We start from the raw sequence: 16,605 nt of genomic DNA, 5'->3' as shown, positions 1-16,605 counted from the left end.
TAATTACGTTTCATGCTTAGTGACTTCTGTCCATATTTAGGTACACTGAGCAGGGCTCTATATTGCGAGTAAAACAGTCGCATTTGCGAGCGATTTTTCAAAGTGGCGACTAGAAATAATGAAACGCTTATCTTTTGGCGATTGTATTTCTTTCACTGACAATCTTTCAAAGCTCACCACAGACTGAAAAATATCTTTAACGTTTTTTTTTTTAATAAAGCGAACAAAGTTAAATTATTTAAACAATAAAAGTATAATAGAACAATATACTTTTTTTTTTTTTTTTAACGAAGGCTGTTTAAAAAAAAAAAAAAAAAAAAAAATGAAGAAATTAGAATGTTTATACTTTCAAGTATCAACATGAAAATTTGTTGTATATTTAGAAATGATGTACATACTCGTCACAGAACGAAGATGTCATATTCTAAAAATCATGTGGGTTTGGCTAGTAAACGAAAATATTTAGTTGTCAAAGGTCAACTAAAGATAAATTTGTCCATCGAACACGTCCGAGTTCACTTCCGACGTCTTGAGTACTGAATTTTTTAACTTAACCTTCATAGGTCATTGATCAGGTTTTACAGCGATGCAGTAAAATGGTGCGCAAAACAGCTCGATAGATGTAGATTTTTGTATTTCTCCATCTCAATCCCGTCTTGCTGTTAATGGCATCATTTTGTATGATACAATGGATCCATTGATTTTCGTGTCTTTCTTTAATGCTGTTTTATTGTCATCAAGCACATCTCTCCTTGTAGTCTTGATCACGGGGGTGTATGATAATATCACATGCATATTTTACAAGAAAAAATTGTTTTGTAAAGCTTAGTAATATAAAAAAAAAAAAGGGTACTTATGCAGTATAAGAATTATGCTATCATTAGAATGGTCTGAGTAGTGTATGGATATTGCCAGAAGGCTCCGAAATCTCACAAAACTTTCATTTAGCACATTCCAGCATTTTATATAAACTGTCCTTATTCTGCACAAGCATCAAAAATTGTTCCAAAAAGCTTAGTTAAGAAAAAGAACAAACAAAAGAAAAAAAAATTTCATTTTTAACCAACCTGCCGAGCATAGTGTTGGGCTGAGCTCTGAAAAAGTCTGGGTCGACAACAAAACGGGTATCATCGACCACGAGGGTAATGCGCTCTCCACTTTGAGAGCTCATGTTCTTCGATACGGACGTGTCAGACTCCGGCTCGTAGGACTTGAGCTTATCAATTTGGCACTGGAGTGATAGGTTCCTTGGACCGCCAACACAGATACTGTGGTAACCCCAGGGAAAGGGGCTACGACTGATCTGATTTTGAGCCAGGTCAACAGCTTCATTATCACTGCTGCGGCCTTCCAGACTCAAAGACCTAATGCGGTTCACCAGACATGGTTTCGAGCGAGGAGGACCTAGAGAACTAGAAGGAAAAAAAACGTTTACATTCAGAGAGGAGAAGTCCACTTGCCAGTTTAAAAACATTCTTATAATTTGTACATCGATATACTTTCGTGGGGAAGCAAATAAATACCTTAATAAATAGAAAGAAGTGTTATTAATATGAATATGAATACACAAAGAACACATGCATAGAAGTATAGATGTGTGTGCGCGTGTAAATATTATGATAGCAGACAATTTTGATCTGATAATTGGTTGTAGTTTCCGATATTTGAAAAAAAGCACATGAAAATGTTATACACGTCATCAATATTTGATCGGCCAAACTCGAGCTTTCCATGCTTTTGTGATATTTCAATGGATTGCATTCCCAGAAGACATCGTAGATAGGAATCTAGACAATAGAAACGATCGAATTATAGTTCCAATGCAGAAAAAAAAAGAGTAAATTGAAAATCGTTAAATAACGAAAATAATTTTTTGCTTGCACGTTATTGTGCACACTGGATGATGTCACAAAAATTGAATAAAGGGTGAACGATAAGAGAAATGGTTGAAGGAGTGTGACACAAGGTTCGTTGAGTGGTGGGGGGGGTAGGAAAAGAAAGGATGACAAAAGAAAAGGAAGTTTAGCAAGTAATTAAAGAACTCATCAATAGCAATGGATAGGAAATGGTTCTTAACGGAAACAAAGAGATAAGGGTAGGGTTTAAATTAGGGTGTGACCAGGTGACCGATAGGTAGAGAACAATGGGTCAGTAGACATTTTGGGATGAGGGTTACTGCGAGTCAAGGGAATAGTAGGAATAACACTTGACAGGGAGTGGGAGTTAAATTGGACGTTTAGTTAGTTGAATCCTGAACTCCTAAGTGGACAGTTGGATTTTGGATACGACCGAGAGCAGTTGGTCACTTGGATGTCCTCGATGGAGATAGGGAGATGGACCAACGGCAATAGTTGCACCCAGCCTCCACAGGTCGTAGAAGTTGGCCTTTGCACATAGAAGGTTGATGAGACCCCCCCCCCAGTCCAACCGACATATGAAGCATCGGTGTCAGTTTTTTTTTTTTTCTGTTTTTTGTTTTATTTTATTTATTTTTTTTAACTCATGAACCCATGCGTCCCCATCGGCGGTTGCCAGTAGGAAAATGACACGACCATAAGATAAGATAGATTGAAAAATCCACGGCACACGACGTCTGGAGTCCGTGGCTTGTCCGTGTGGGTCATGTGGTGTCACAGAGGTCAGAAAAGGAGGAGGAGAAAGAGGAAAAGCTGAGGTAAAGGAAAAAAAAAATGGAGGGAGAGAAAATAGGCAAGAGAAGGAGAAAATAATGTGGGTGGATGGAGGAGGAGGAGGAGGAGGAGGAGAAGACTCTTTATAAACATTGCAGGTTATCATGCACACTGGATGATGTCACAAAGGTGACTAACATATATAAAGGGTTGGAGGAGGTCAATAAGTAAAGGGGAAAGAGTAAAATAAGAGAGCGAAGGGTGGGAGAAATGGTAGACAGGCGATCGCAAGAAACTCCTCAAAGGGAGAAGGCAAAGACTGGGGAAAGGTGGATCCTAGAACTGCACAGGACAAGACGCATGCCTAAGTTAACATAAAACGCGATCCCAACATTGTCCTGGCTTCAGTGGTGAGGGGAAAAAAAAATGCTGAAGAAACAGAAATAAAAAACTGTATTTGATTCAAAGAAAAGTTTAGAGCTTGTCCAGAATTTTCTGTATATTAAAAAAAAAAAAAAAAAAAAAAAAAAAAAAAAAATGAAGCATCTCTATGATGTACATATCTGTGATTTAACGAAAATATCCTCTTCCAAAAAAAAAAAAAAAAAAAATCATGAAATTTCATCAGGTAATTTTAAATAAGAAAATCAAATTTTATGAGTAATCGAGGAGCGACTGTTTTGAATTGCTATTTTGAAAATCTTTAAAAAAAAAAAATAAAAATAAAAAAAACTCAACAATAATTTACAGTTGCGAGATTCTTGTTGTAATGCCAACAAATTCACATTAATCGCTTAAAAATGATTTTTTTTACAAAAATAAAACTACTTTATCTATTTACATGATTTTTGGAATGTAATATTTTTTGTTTTGTCACAGGTATATACATCATACGCATTTTTCTTTAGTTTTGTTTTGTTAATGTAGGGAGAATTCTGTACAAGAACCAAAAGTTCTTTCAAACAAAATAAAACCTCGTCGATATGGATTTAAAATCAATAAATTTCAAAATTTTAGAAAATCATAATTATTTGAAAAACAATTTTTTTGTGGAACAAATATTTTTAAAGTAGTTAGTTCCCCTGTCCATTTAAAGATGAGGGTCGTCTAATGGTTAACAACACAAACTGACTTGAGTTCCAAGTTTGAATCCAGTTCGCCCCACAAAAAATCACTTTCCCTTAGGATGTTGGCACCCTTCATGTGGTCCCTCCCATAATCCCCAATGTCTTTCTAGAAAGAATTCTGACAAGTAAAATATCAGGGAAACCGACGCCAACAATAGAATCTTCAGACTCATAGGATGACCATATTTCAAAGTTTTAGAAAATCATAATTATTTGAAAAACAATTTTTTTAGAGTAACAAAATTTTAAAGTAGTTACCTTGTCCGTTTAATGCAAGTTTTTCTTCTATCTTCAGTTTCTGAATAATCTTCTGTATCGCTGCTTGCACTGTCGTAGACTTGGTCACGGTGATACTGATAAGCCATACCCCACCTAACGCAGGGGGGGAGCAGCTTCTCAGGTGGGGAAATCTAACAGCCACCCAAACTTTCAAACACTGAAGAAGAAAAAAGAAAAAAAAAATGAGGAGCAGATGGTCATATTATTAGAATCAGAAACAGCAAAGATGAAAGGTTTACAAAATACATCTTAATTTCATGTATTTTTTTTACTTTAAAAACAAATCCGTTATAAACAGCATCTTCTGTTTCTTTGTATTTTGAATTTTGTTAAACAAATACCTCAATTTTTTTTTTTATTTAAAAATTGAAAAAATTGCATTAATACTAAAAAAATATCTTAATTATTTTTTTTAAGTAAATATCAAGTTGACAAGAAAGTTCTTGCAGTTTTTAGTCTTAAATTCATATGAACATTTTTTTTTTTTTTTTAATTACATTTTCACTCCAAACAAGGCACATTGCCACTTTGGTGTAGGGGGCTACTATCAGGGGCAACAACTACTGGGGTACGATGTAGGAATTTGGGCAGCAAGATGTTGGTTCACGTTGCACATGAACTTCTGCACGTCAGTACAGTTGGGGAAGCAGGGACCTGGAATGGAATTCCAAAGTCTAGCGGTTCTGGGGAAGAAACTATTGGAGTAGAAAGATCTTAAACAAAAATTTATTGATCGAAATAAACACTAGCAGAATCAGCAGACTTGCCAACGCAAAACAAGTGTATTTATGTCAGTAACGTAAAAATCTTATGTTTGACTGGCGATTAAGTCACTGAAGGCGTTTTTGATATCGCTTAGGTTTTTGAAGCATTTGTAGAGATACTTGAAAAAGTGGTACTCGGGAAGTGAGAGGGCTGGAGAGTATGGCGGATGAGGCAGAGTTTCGTAGCCTAATTTGTTCAACTTTGCCAGGATCGGTTTAGCAACATGTGGTGGGGCATTCTCATGGAGGAGAATTGGGCCTTTCCTGTTGATTAATGCTGAGTGTTTTTGTCAAAATTTTGGATGCATTTCATTCATTTGTTGACAGTACTTCACCGCCATAGTTTCGCCTGCATAAAAAAAAAAAACACAAAAAAAAAACTAAAGGACGAGGCCAGTTGAGGACCACCAAACAGGCTTTTTTTTTCGGGGGGGGGGGGGGCTGTCTTAAACTTTTTATGTACACCCTAGATCATAATACCTACGATTTGCAAAGGGACATCGTCTCTAGATCTATTTTGATTGACTTTTATATAGTTCGCGCTATTCCGTTCTGTCACATGTTTGGTGTTTTTCATATAAAAGCGAATTCGCTGCCCTCTGTGGCCAGCACGTCTTGAAAGGCAATCAGCTTCGATCACTGTGGGGAATGTCCTTCATAGCAGACAATTGCTATTCATTAAAACACTCCCATTAACACACGACTAACACTGTTTTTTTTTTCTTTTACACCTTCAAATACCTGTGCAACACAGGGCACCCCCGCTAGTTATTATATATAAAAGCCAAAACGGTTGCGCGTGTTTTTTTTTGGGGGGGGGGGGATCTCGGTGGGGGGGATTTTAATTTAGAATTTTTTATATACTCACTAGATTGCGAATAGTCATCTCTACATTTATTTGGAGCAAGTTCTTAAAAAAAAAAAAAAAAAAAAAAAATGGTTTTCAGTGTTTGTCTTTTTCGTATAAATAAAGCGAAACTGAAGAATCGAATCAAATCAGCTCATTGGCCTTCATGGCCAGCATGTTTGAAGGCAATCAGCTTTGATCAATCTGGGGAGTACCCTTCATATCAGACAATTGCTATTCATTTGAGAGCTCCCCTTTTTCGGGCGAGCTTGTTTTCCCCAACGTCCTGCAGAAACCAATAAATGAAACAGCAGAATGCTGAACTGGCCTTCAGCCAACGTTTATTTTCTGCACCTGCGTGAACTCATTCACTTAGCAAGTCAACTTTTTGATTGACATCACTAAATTTGGACGCTTTTCACTTCCTTTGGCTTCGTAGCGTAGCGGTAAAATGTCACGCTTTCTTTCACTTTCTTTCCACCTTCGCGTCACGGGTTCGAGCCTGCCTGACTACTAACACTTTTCTTTTATACCTCCAAACACCCGGGTAATGCCGGGTAACCCCGCTAATTATACACCAATTTCTGTGTCATTACTGTTGTATTTATCTTTCTTTAGTGATTGTTGATTATAATTTGAGATTGTTTTGAAGAAATTCTTTTGGTTTATTCAAAACAAGCTCAAAATACAATCAACAATCAGGAATGAGGAAAAATAAAGACAACAGCAATGACATAGAAATTGATGCATAATAATAACCGTTAATAAAACCAATACAAAGCAGAACCGTACTCATCACATAGGTGAGCACTAGCATACAGGATGCAAGTGAGGCAAAAGAGAGAAGCAAGATTACCACACACACACACACACACAATACGGTAACTAAAAAAAAAAGGGCCAATAGTGGGGCAGGTATCTCAATATTCCATAAGAATCTTTTACTTAGTGATGCATAAAAACACATACACATATGACAACTACACTATTCACTATGACTACATAATCCCTACTGCTACATATCTTGAAAACGCAGCTGTTAAACCAGATATAGTGATTTGGGACAGAGCAAACAAAAAAGCGACCGTAATAGAGGTCAGTGTACCCAATGATACAGGGCTTAACAGAGTTGAGAGGGAAAAGATAACAAAGTATCAAGGACTTATGTATGATATGAAACGAAATTGGAAATTAAAAGACGTTTCAATTATACCAGTCATCATAGGAGCAACTGGGCTTATGAAAAAGAACTTTAAAAAGTACATAGCAAGCATACCCGGTGAACCAAGTGCAAGTGAAATACAAACGATTGCACTGAAAGGGATGGCTAGAATCCTGAAAAGATCTCTTGGTTGGACTCACTAAAATAGGGGTAAATGTCAGACATCTGGTTGGATGTCCCATCCCCTAGAAGAAAAAGTTTAAGACATACAAAACACACACATACAAAACACACACATACAAAACACACACATACATACATACATACATACATACAAAACACACACATACATACATACATACAAAACACACACATACATACATACAAAACACACACATACATACATACAAAACACATACATAAAAAGATGGTTTCAGCAATCTGCATAACTACAAAATTATACACAATTAAAAGTGTTGAACAAACTTACTAAATGTGTTATGTAACAGGTCGAACAAAAGAGAGTATTTGTTAGTTTTTTTTTTTTGTTTTTTTTTTTTACACATTGATCACCACTTATCAAGGCCCGGAAGCCACTCAGGGATAAGGGTTATTGCAAGTACATTACCTTAGTGTGGAGCTTTGATGAAGTGTTTACTTAAGGGGGCAGTTCATTAGGAATTTGTTAACATTGGACTTGAAGACATCCAAGTTGTAGTCCGGAGGGAAGCAGTCCAGAGGGAAGTAGTTGTTTGTCCGTCTCGACCTATCTATTTAACTGGAGAGATGGACGGGAGATGAATATAAAGAATATTTATAAAAACTGTCAAAATATGGTAAATCATATCACAGCCAAGTTTCCTGGAAGATCTGGTCAGCTGATCGGATCTATGTATGTTACGTGGATCAGGTTAGCTGGAGATTATAGAATTGTTGGAATTTGGACGTTGAGCAGGGTGGATGGTTTAACAGATCATCCCCCTTCACTGGGGAGAGGACCGACATGTCTCACAATGGAGATCTAGAATTAACCACGCAAGCAAAGATATTCACTTTCCATTCTTCTGCGATCGACCCCTGAAAAGTGGATAAAAACCATAAAAAATTAACCAGCGTTCTTGGAAGTGAACGAATATTCATCCAAACAGGTTCCAGCCTCCCCTCCAAGAACAAAATGAATTCCAGGTGGACAAGATCAACAACGCATGAAGGTATGTCCAAAATCCTTGCATCACGCACACACATGAAGGTATGTTTTGACAAGCTTCTGGGTTTGACCTTTACTCCTGATCTGAAATGGAACACATACATCAAGTCTGTTGCCAAGGTCGCTCGAAAGATGGTGGGATCCTCTTACCGCTCCAGAAGATATCTCACTACGGATGCAATTCTCTATCTATATAAAAGCCAAGTACGTCCAAGGATGGAGTACTGTTGCCATATCTGGGCGGGAGCTGCTAAGGACAGCCTATCCTGCCTTGACAGAGTACAAAATAGACTTTGTGGCTTAGTGGGGGATGCCCTTTTCTCTACCCTGCAACCTCTCTCCCACAGAAGAGACGTTGCGAGCCTGTCCTTGTTTTATCGTTATTTCCATGGCAGATGCTCGTCTGAACTCCAATCTCTGGTCCCCCCTCGCCAATCTTTCACGAAAAACACCTGTCTAGCTGAATCCACTGTGAAAAATTTCCCCCACTCTATATCTGTGCCTAAATCAAAACGCAGATTCCATGAACAAAGCTTCTTTCTTAGAACTGCACGCCTGTGGAACTCTGTTCCGTCTGCCTGCTTCCCTCCGGACTACAACTTGGTTGTCTTCAAGTCCAATGTTAACAAATTCCTAATGAACCGCCCCCTTAAGTAAACATTTCAGCAAATCTCCTCACTAACGTAATGTACTTGCAATAACCCTTATCCCTGAGTGGCTTCCGGGCCTTGATAAGTGGTGATCACTGTGTAAAAAAAAAAAAAAAAAAAAAAAAAAACATGCATATAAACAATTAGACATGAATATATCATAGATAGCAATAACATAAGCTAGGGTTCAAATAGTGAAGAACCAATGATAGACATTTAGTGACACGTATACACATAATGATGAACCCTTCGCCCAAGTACACATATCGACATACGGTGCTATGGTACCATTACACAACAGACACCTTTTTAGAAGCCGATAATACAACAAATACTTAATATTTAAATCTAAATGTAAGAGAAAGGATTAATAAAAATAAAATTGTAACCAACTTACTATGGAAACAGGAATGAGTGGCTAACAAAGGTGAGCTAGAAGAAGGAGGAGACAGGGAGCAAGAGCTGAGACAGCATAGCCTATGATGCACATACCTTTTTCTTGCTTTGCCTTTTGTACTTTTGCTTTTAATTTTTTGACGTCACATTTTTTAAGTCATATTTTAGGGTGTAAATATACGCACAATGTATCGTCATATTTATAAAAATTGTATCCTAAAGCATCTGTATATCAAAGTATTGCTGCAGGGATAAGGGTTATTGCAAGTACAGTACGTTAGTGTGGAGATTTAATGAAGTGTTTACTTAAGGGGGCGGTTCATTAGGAATTTGTTAACGTTGGACTTGAAGACATCCAGGTTGTAGTCAGTTCTTTCCAATGTTATTGCTTACGTAAAGGAGAGATGGATGACTTGCATTCTTATTTTCAATAAAGAGGAATGGGGCTGAGCACAGGTGAAAAATGGATGGTTGAGATGGATAAGGAAAAATGGGGAAGAGAGAAATGGATTGAGAAAGGTAGAACAATATAAATTTAACAAAGATGTTACGATTTTTTTTTTTTTTTTTTAAACTTTTTCAATTTTGTTTTTATGGCCCCAGGTAACACCAGGTAGTACTGGTATAAAAATAAACTCCATTTCGTTAATGAGTATTCTTAAGATGAGGATTGATAATCGTTTTTTTGTGTGAATGGGAGAGACAGACAGAAGTAGGAGGTTTTAATAGTAATATATTAAACTTTTGCCCCGGACAATGGCGGGTGACTCTGCTAGTTCTTTTATAGTAATAAATACTACTACTAAATCTAAACAAGTTTAAGGTTCCCAAAATTCATAGCAGATTTGTCTACCTGGACTTATTAGAGGAAAATAGAGCGGAGAAAATTAGCCACTTATTTTTTCTGATGTGTAATGAAGGGGAAGAAGAGGCTGCTATAATCAGCACATCCCCTCACAACAAATCACCATAGCAACAGAGGCGACACAGCCGTTTTGTTATTTCTTTATTATTATTATGGTATACTCATAGGTCACTGCTTATCACGGCCCGAAGGTAACCCTAAGATTAGGATTAATGGGATTATCGGTGATCAGCTACCTTAAGAGGATTGGGTTATTTGCATTACTCGGACGACAGGTTGCATACCGAGTGTCCTTTTCACAACGTTCGAGCCAATGTAACAAAGAAGAACACAATCTTTTTCAAAAAGATGTTTCTAAATCGGCATCAACACAAAAGAAATTGATTTCAATATAAACAAACCGAGCATGTGCACGTCCTCCTTCACAAGTGAAAAAATTTACTTTCACCATGACTAATGTTTGTGCAACATTTCAAAAAAAAAAAAAATCCAAGGCATGGTTATTGAGAAACGGGTGAACAAACAAGAATGAATTACTAGGTCCAACCCTTCCTTTGTTGGCGGACCAATATGGTTACATTTGTGTTCATTTTTGCATCAAATATTAATCCTTATTAATCCCTAACTGTGCATCAAACGGATACCATAATACTTAGTTAGCTGCACTTTATCATAACAAAAGTCCATAAATAAATTTCAGCCAGATTGGCCCAGTAGTTTGAGAAAAAGTAACGGACAAGCAGACCAAGATAAATGTAGTATATATATATATATATATCTGGGCAGGAGCGCCCAAAAACAGCCTATCATGCCTTGACAGAGTACAAAATAGACTTTGTGGCTTAGTGGGGGATGCCCTTTTCTCTACCCTGCAACCTCTCTCCCACAGAAGAGACGTTGCGAGCCTATCCTTGTTTTATCGTTATTTTCATGGCAGGTGCTCGTCTGAACTCCAATCTCTGGTCCCCCCTCGCCAATCTTTCACGAAAAACACCAATCTAGCTGAATCCACTGTGAAAAATTTCCCCCACTCTATATCTGTGCCTAAATCAAAACACGGATTCCATGAACAAAGCTTCTTTCTTAGAACTGCACGCCTGTGGAACTCTGTTCCGTCTGCCTGCTTCCCTCCGGACTACAACTTGGATGTCTTCAAGTCCAATGTTAACAAATTCCTAATGAACCGCCCCCTTAATTAAACACTTCATCAAATCTCCACACTAACGTAATGTACTTGCAATAACCCTTATCCCTGAGTGGCTTCCGGGCCTTAATAAGTGGTGATCACCGTGTAAAAAAAAAAAAGAAAAAGAAAAATATATATATATATATATATATATGTATATACACACACACACACACACACACACACACACACACACACACACACTATAAGTGATCTTGTCTCTGTGTGTGTGTATGCCAAACTATTGTTAATTTTTAGTGTACATACTTGAAACTTGATCTATAGGGGATTCGGACCTGTGGAACAAATTCAAATTGGTTTTGAACTTGTAAAAATAGCTAAATGCTTAAAATTTCAAAGAAATGCAACTTGGCAGGCATAAGTTGACTCAAAGTTCTCTTCTACGTAAGTGCAAATATACATTTATATGTTTAACTGTGATAATTTTTAAAGTTTAGATATCCATCTGTCCTTAGGCCAAATGACAGCGAATAAAATGCTAAATGTTTTGGTTTCAATTCTAGCTGATAACACCTAGGTCATATTTTTAACCTTGAAATCACTTATATATTGGGTACAATAATCAATAGAGAATTAGTTCTGTAATAATAGATATGAAATCTGTATGAATTAAAATATTATATTTAAGTATATTTTATGACCAGGCAATACTGGGTTGACCGCTAGTGTATATATATGTATGACTGAGTGTAAAGATAAAATTTTCAAGTTATTTACAACCAACAATTTTATACGTGAAGAGTGAAACCGCTCGATACAATAGGTAACATAATAAAATGACTAACTACTTAGGAATGAGGTGAATCACAATTATAAATAACTTTTACTCATTCTGAAAATTGAATCGATTGAAACTATCTTTTTTTGGCATTAACGCCTTTTTGTTTTCGCAGGTATGAGTACTGTCGAATCTAAATGAGTAAATGCATTTTCTTTTTCAATCCTATATTAACATCAAAACATCTGTTATTTAAACAAATGACATTTTAAAATTTTTTTTTTTTTTTTTTTTTTACAAAGGAATTACCACTTATCAAGGCCTGGAGGCCACTCGAGGATAAGGGTTAAAGACTGTACATTGGTCAAAAGGACAATATCATAGTAATCGTTAGAAGTATACATTTGTTAAATTGGATTACTTAAGGGGAACGGCTCATAAAGAACTTGTTTACATTGGACTTGAAGATGACCAAATTGCAGTCAGCTGGAAAGCAGGTAAATAAACAGGTGTGCAGTTCTAAGAAGCTTTGTTCCTGGAATTTACGTTTAGGTTTAGGCACAGATAAGGAGTGGGGGAAAGTATTGATAGTGTTTACAGCCAAATGAGGGTTTCTTGTGAAAGTTTGGTGAGAGGGGACCATAGATTGGAACTCAGATGAGCACTTGCCATGAAAATAACAATAAAACAGAGACAGGTTCGCAAGTCTCTTCTGTGAGAAAGAGCATTCCTTATTAGGCTAGGAAGTCTATTCAGAACTGTCAAGGCAGGATAAGATTTTCCTAGCAGCTCCTGCCCAGATGTGACAGCAATACTCCATCCTTGGACATACCTGGCTCATATAGGTAAAGAATTGCATCAGCAGTGAAATATCTACTGGATCAATAGAAGGATCCCACCATTTTTCCAGTGACTTTGGCAACGTATTTGATGTACGTGTTCCATTTCAGATCAAGCCCAGAAGCTTGTCAAAACATGGAGCCTCCCCAAAACGAAAGCCATTCATTTTAATTGATGCCCGATGCGGATCAGAGCGTTGATGCTGTAAAGATAGAAGGTTGGTTTTAGATGTATTAAAAGTATACACCCACTTTTTTCCCCAGCGCCAATCGTTTTGCTATTTGAAAAAGCTGATACGGCTGACGGAAAAAAAAAAAAAAAAAAAAAAAAAAAAAAAAGTCACTTCCTGAAAATGAAACCGGCTTCATCGATTTACGTTTGAGACTTTTTTGGAGATGAGGATTCATTATTCATATTTTTTAGATTCTTCAGACTACTGTTGTTGAGTGTTATATCTTAACCTCTGACCTTGTTCAAGTATATCTTGTCAAACTCGGGAATCTGTACGGAATTTCCAACAGATTCCTTTATTTAATCCAGGGTGGGTGTAGCATGCTCTCATTTTATCAGCCATGACTGTGTAGAAATCCTAATTTGCAATTGTACGTTGCGTCACTCACACCAAACATTGAACCTTCAACACACAACTTTACATGTGAATTTTATCAAGTACTTTATCCACTATGCCATGGGTCCTTGTGATTAAACCATAGCAGTGAAATTTTGATAAGCAATTATGGACAAAACTATTGGACTAACCAAATTCTAACATAATTCAAAAGACATTAAAACCAAATTTGACCAAATTCCCAAAAGTGTATACTTTAGAATTGCGTAAAACAAAACTACCCTATTGCACACACACAAAAAGTGGTTTTACAATATTCATATTTATTTTTATCTCGCCAATAAAAACGTTAAAAAACAAATCACATTAATAAACTTATGGATAAATCAAGTTCTTTCCATTTGATGTATGGGTTTTAGTGATTTTATACAAATGATGATGGATCATCTTAAAAAAAAAAAAAAAAAAAAATATGGCTATTTTAGTGACGTTTTACAAGCATTGCTAATTAAAACAATTCTTTTTCAAGTTAGGGATGAATTCCAACTGAAAGACCTTTTTAAGATTCTAATGATTCCTTTAAATGCAATTGTTTCAATCTCTCTTGCACTTTGTTCACCAGGTATATATGTCAGGTACATTTGAATTGTTTTGTGCATGAATCCAGTTCCTATAATTACTAGCAGAAAACACTATCAATAATTCCCCCCACTCTTTTCTATGCCTAAATCTAAACGTAGATTCCATGAGCAAAGCTTCTTTCTTAGAACTGCACGACTGGAACTGTCTTCCGTTTTCCTGCTTCACAGCTGACTACAATATGGTTGTCTTCAAGTCTAATGTAAACAAGTTTTTGATGAACCGTTCCATATAAGTTATCAAATTAACCGAATTTCCATTAACGATTAATGATTGTCCAACTGTACATTCTTTAACCCTTATCCTCGAGTGGCCTCTTGGCCTTGATAAGTGGTGACGCCTATGTAAAAAAAAAAAAAAAAAAAAAAGAATGGAGATCTTCCTAAGATTCCAGTTTCTTTTCATGTCATACATATCTTTTCCTTCTCAGTTCTGTTTAAGCCAGCATCATTAGCGACATTAACTTCTAAGGTTGTTTTTTTTTTCTCCTTGACCGATATCACTATGTCAGATTTAAAATAGCGCCATTTTCTAGGTACGTAGTTGTAGCAATTATATAGTCATAGTGGACAGAATGACTTATTACCAATCATTTTTTCGGGCATATCAATATTAATGTTAATATATGCAAACGTTTGCATCTCATGTTTACAAAAAAAACTCATGAAAAATTTAAACTTTGTGTTTTGAATACTTTAAAAGATAGCAATAACTATTTGACAAAACCAATTAGTCGTAAGTAAAATCACAGTCGACAAAGAATTAAAAGTCAGATGCAATCACCTTTTCCTAAAATTAGCCACAACAGTTCAGCTCTTGCCTTCTTCGACCGACTTTTTACCAGACAGTGAATAAAAGTGAAATAAATTTGTCCGCAAATTAAGAAACATAATTTTTAACAAAATATTAATTAACACCGCAAAAAAAACTACTAAGTTCACTGAATAATATATTTGTGTCTTCAGAACATGGACAAATTTATCTTTAAACTTTGGCAAGTATTTGTGTTTACTAGCCAAATAGTAAAGTTATTAGCCAAATCCACAGGAGTTTTGGAATATGACAAAGATTTCTCTTTACTTTTATTGTAATTCTAAATATGCACCAAATTTTATGTTGAAATTTGAAAGTATAAACATTCGAATTTCCTCAGATTTTTTTTTAAGCGATCTTCGTTAAAAAACAAACAAAAAAAAAAAAAACAGTATATTGTTCTATTAAACTTATTTAAATAATTTGCCTTTACTCATTTTATTTAAAAATAAATAAATAAATAAATGAAGGTTGAAAACACATTTTACATTCAGTAATGAGCTGAAAAAACACCTACGCTAAAAGATAACATTTTATTTCTAGTCACCACTTAAAAAAAAAAAAAAAAAAAAAAAAAAAAAATCACTTGCAAATACGACTGTTTCACTCGCAATGTAAAGTCCTGGATTTGACAAACTCAGCAATCAGAAGCATAGAGTCCGATTCAAATTACTTGGATTCAAACCTGGAGTTTGCTAACTTGATTTTTTTTTTTAAATATATATATAACTAGCGGGGGTACCCGGCATTGCCCGAATGTTTGTTTCCGGGACGGGGGGGGGGGTTAAAAAATGTTATGGTAGGTAAGTAGGAAGGATCAAACCCGGAGTCATGAGTAAAAGTAGGAAAATAAAGTGTGAAAAAAACAAAAAAAAACATCTGCAACGTTAACAGTTCGGCCACCAAGAAAAGTCCATTCCAGTTGTTTAGGAAAAAAAAAAAAAAAAAAAAAAAAAACGACTACGGTAGGTCGGCGCGAACGTGAAAATATAATGTGAATTGTCCAGCACGCTAACCACTACACCACAGAGCACTGCAGCTTAGTTTAGTGATTTTAAATAACTTCACATGAAAGAACTACGAAGCCAAACCGGTGTTCTCTTCTCAACTGTTCCTTGTGAACGATCCCCAAACGGTGTTAAGTGGTGGCAGGGGGAGGAGGAATTTATTAGAGAGAAAATATTTTACCACTTCCATTGATCTTAACCGATTTTGGCCATGACTTCTCAGCAGAAAAAGTATAGAAATCTAAGATTATCGAGGAATTTGAGAAATAATAAGCCTATTACACATCTCAGATATTGTTCTGCCCTGCCGTTTGTGCATATTATATTTGCATGAAATATCTTGATTTTTAATCCTATTAAGGTCAAAATCCGACGGGAAAAAATGAGTTCATTTTATTTATATAGAGATAATAAATAAATAAATGAAGGTTGAAAACACATTTTACATTCAGTAATGAGCTGAAAAAACACCTACGCTAAAAGATAACATTTTATTTCTAGTCACCACTTAAAAAAAAAAAAAAAAAAATCACTTGCAAATACGACTGTTTCACTCGCAATGTAAAGCCCTGGATTTGACAAACTCAGCAATCAGAAGCATAGAGTCCGATTCAAATTACTTGGATTCAAACCTGGAGTTTGCTAACTTGATTTTTTTTTAAAAATATATATAATTATTTACTAGTGTTTCATCCTTTCGGGAATCATCAGTGCAGGGTGTCACGATTAACACTAGTCGACAGATTCGAAACCAGTGACAGAAGCCATCTCTAGCTCCTAGCAAGGGCCTAATCCATTTGGCTACTGTTAACTATGAGAAATGCTGTTGAATTTTAAACATTTTTTTTATGTTTTTAATGTCTGTCAGAGTGATCTAATCATTACA

At 35.9% G+C, this 16,605-nt stretch overlaps 1 protein-coding gene across 1 annotated transcript in view; it reads right to left on the bottom strand.

Moving 5' to 3' along the window:
• The window catches only part of LOC145241562 (BTB/POZ domain-containing protein KCTD20-like), a 47,024-nt gene that overhangs the window by 19,959 nt on the left and 10,460 nt on the right, over positions 1-16,605 (bottom strand). The window contains exons 2-3 of the mRNA XM_080104633.1: positions 4,016-4,193; positions 1,068-1,412 (exon numbers count right to left, since the gene is read on the bottom strand). Of these exons, the coding sequence (XP_079960759.1) occupies positions 1,068-1,412; positions 4,016-4,122 (452 nt within the window). The 5' untranslated portion in view covers positions 4,123-4,193. The remainder of the gene's footprint in view (positions 1-1,067; positions 1,413-4,015; positions 4,194-16,605) is intronic.

Source organism: Euprymna scolopes, chromosome 20, assembly GCF_053919585.1.
Source record: "Euprymna scolopes isolate OS-2025 chromosome 20, ASM5391958v1, whole genome shotgun sequence".
NCBI lineage: Eukaryota > Metazoa > Mollusca > Cephalopoda > Sepiida > Sepiolidae > Euprymna > Euprymna scolopes.
Note: the sequence above shows the minus strand (reverse complement) of the source record. Positions and strands in the feature narration are given on the sequence as shown.